The 3,079-nt window shown below is 37.4% G+C and overlaps 1 protein-coding gene across 3 annotated transcripts in view; it reads right to left on the bottom strand.

Annotated features, from left to right (window-relative positions):
- Window positions 1-219: 219 nt before the first annotated feature.
- The window catches only part of LOC107377292 (ubiquitin carboxyl-terminal hydrolase 50), a 12,862-nt gene continuing 10,002 nt past the window's right edge, over window positions 220-3,079 (bottom strand). For all 3 annotated transcript variants that reach the window (XM_054747707.2, XM_054747706.2, XM_054747705.2), the window contains exon 12: window positions 220-2,772. In XM_054747707.2, coding sequence (XP_054603682.2) covers window positions 2,141-2,772 — 632 coding nt within the window. In that variant the 3' untranslated portion in view covers window positions 220-2,140. The remainder of the gene's footprint in view (window positions 2,773-3,079) is intronic.

Genomic DNA, 3,079 nt, shown 5'->3' on the forward strand with positions numbered 1-3,079 from the left:
AAACGATATTCTCCCAAAGCTCCATGGCTCGTATTTAGAAAAATCATCTGGTTGTCTTGCATCACGTTTATTTTTTCTCAGAGACAAATGGTGTGATCACATGTTGTACGTTGGACTTTACCTCTAATCCAGGGGTGTCAAACTCATTTTAGCTCAGGGGCCACAGTGAGGGAAATCTAGTCCCAAGTGGGCCAGACCGGTAAATTAAAAACAACTTCAGATTGTTTTCTTTGTTTTAATACAATCAGTATAAAACAAGGCTGGAGCCTGAGGACAGTGTATCCAAAATAGTACAAGTACAACACCTGAAGTGTACTTGAAAATTTGAAAAAAATCAATCAATAAAAAAACATTCCTTAGTGATTCAAAGAGCTTACAGATCACATGGCTAGATCAGTTTCATGCATCACTTAAAGTATATTTGACTCATTTTACTTTACATCTTTTAGCTTTCACCAGAACATCAATATCAGAAGTCACATCCTGAGTGGCGGCCAACTTCAGGATGTGATTCAAGTTCTTGTGTGAGCCTTGAGCGCAGCTTTGGTTTATTTATACTCATTACAGAGGAAACTTGCTCACAAAGATAAGTTTATTTTCACTCTACATTGTAAAGTATGAAAATAAAGTTTACACAACCATCTCGCGGGCCGGACTTAACCCGCTTGCATATTTGACACCCCTGCTCTAATCATTTTGGAAGTTATTCAGGAATCATTGGTTACAAAGAACAAGGAAAATGAGAAATAAATGAAAATGACATGCTGAAAACTAAGCTACAGTTCAGAAAAATAGGGGTTTTTCTAATAAGAATCTGTTTTTGTGAATAAATCTAATTAATCTTCATCCTTGTGTTCTGGGAGGATTTCACACCCAAGATCTGGTTACATTTTAATTTGAGAGTCTGCAGCTGCTCCTGCGCTGAAGAACAAAAACATTTGATAACATTTACCCTTTTATATCTATGCTGTCCTGCGTTTCCCGTTTCAAACACAGCTGTGGCCCAAACAGCTACAACTACATTCATCCTGTCTGCTTATCATTTACCAAGCTGATAAATAATGACCAAACTTTGTATTAATCATTGTGCGCACTGAAACTCTAATTTCTCTCTGGGATTAATAAAGTATCTTTGAATTAAACTCAAAGTGTTTGGCATCTGATCTGGAAGAATGCAAAATGTCAATAAAACCAAGAAGTCTAACACGGAGCATGTGTTTTACACTCTGCTTCAAATTGATCATTTATGTTCAGAAATCTAAATCTGATGAGCTGAGATGATTTTAAAAAGGATAAACTACAGATGACTGGAGGATGGAGCTCCCTCTGGTGGTGAATAATAAAACAGCAAGGTAAAACATGACCTTATTCCATTAAATAAAATCACCTAAAACAGGTTTGAAGCATCAAATTCGTTCTAAAAGTGTCTCTGATTACATGACCTGATGTTTCTATCTCACATCTAATTATAACTTTGAAACTCTTGAGTCTGAAAATACATGTTTTAGACATCTTGATAACACATTTTATGGAAGGTTTATAGGGTTTGTGTCTATTATATGACAAATCTGCTTGCCCCACCATGCCAAGCTTGTGCAATCAGACGGATTCCCTGTGTTGTAACTGCTTTCAGTAATTTTGTACATGTCTGTGTAGCTGAAAACTGTTGTAACTAACTTTTGCTGCCTCTTGGCCAGGACTGCCTTGAAAATAACCTCAATAAGACCTTCCTGGTTAAATAAAGAATAAATAAATAAAATAAAAATTCTGTCTTATCAAAAATTGTTAAAATTTTCCCATTTATGATGATAAACGTTCACAAAAAAATGTAATGTCACTAATGAAAGAGTGATTTTAACACTTCAAACTGAGTCGCAAACACAAAAAATTAAATTACAATGATTAAAAATATTAAAATGAGAAAAGTGAAAACATGCGATAAAAAATGTGAAGAAAGGGAGAGAGAGATCATAAATGAGAGATAATCTGTGGATCCTGGGAAAGAAAAACATCTTAAAGTTCAGTATTGAAGCATTTTACTCTTCATCTCATCTTCCCTTCAAAATTAAATGGGTTTATCAGTCACATTGAACATCAGCACTAATACCAGTGAGTTAACACAGTCATCCTGCGGACTCAGTCACTTCCACGGCTTTGTCTCCCTGATCACAGACTTGTGAACATTTATAGTCTCTTGTGGACGGACAGTTTTGTCTTTTGGAGTTTTTGAGAACTTGTTTCTCGAATCTTTGGTCATTTTCACAGCAGCCGCAGCCTCTCTCTGACGGCTCACAGCATTATTCTGCTTATTTCTGTTTCTTGAAGGGCTGCGATCAGACAGATTTGCGTTTGTTCTGGTCTTCTTTATATTATTCTGTGTTGCAGTCAGCTCTTGTCCCTTAACTGGGGAGTTTTGTCTCAAACCAAGCATCCTAGCTGAAGAGTTTGTCCCGGAGAATGAACCGATGGTCTTTTGGGAGTTTGGATTAAGCTTATCGTCCAGCAGCTGTCTGTGTGCTTCAGCTGCAGCATATCTTTGATCCATCATGAATTTAGGTTCTGCTCTCTGGATTGCTTTTTTACTCTGCTTTTCCAAAGACGATGCCTGCATCCTGAGACCGTCATCACTGTGTGTATAACCGTTCATATGAGGATAATCCTCTCTTCTGCAGCTTTCAGACGTCACACGCTCAGAGAGAAGAGAATTTCCTGTCTCAACACCTGTGCGTCCACACTGAGAGTCCACATCAGGCTTTGAAGGTTGTTCTCTCACTTTGAACAGAAACAGATAATTATTACAAATACAAATATGTGAATGTTGGTTTTATTGGTTTTATCCATCTTATGAAGCAATCTGCGCCAATTTAAAATTAAACACCTTAAAAAACAAACATCCTAAACAGAGACTCAACTCGGGCTGAACGAATAACTGCATGTGCAATTAAATTGCGATGTGATAAAAGGAGATTTTCAAATCGCAAAGGCTGCGATTTGACTGGCAGCGAGTGGTTAGCACAATGCTAATAGAGCTCCGGACCCCACGTGACTCTCAGTTAGTAGACGCCATATTGGCAGGTAA

The sequence above is a fragment of the Nothobranchius furzeri genome, chromosome 2 (assembly GCF_043380555.1).
Source record: "Nothobranchius furzeri strain GRZ-AD chromosome 2, NfurGRZ-RIMD1, whole genome shotgun sequence".
Taxonomy (NCBI): domain Eukaryota; kingdom Metazoa; phylum Chordata; class Actinopteri; order Cyprinodontiformes; family Nothobranchiidae; genus Nothobranchius; species Nothobranchius furzeri.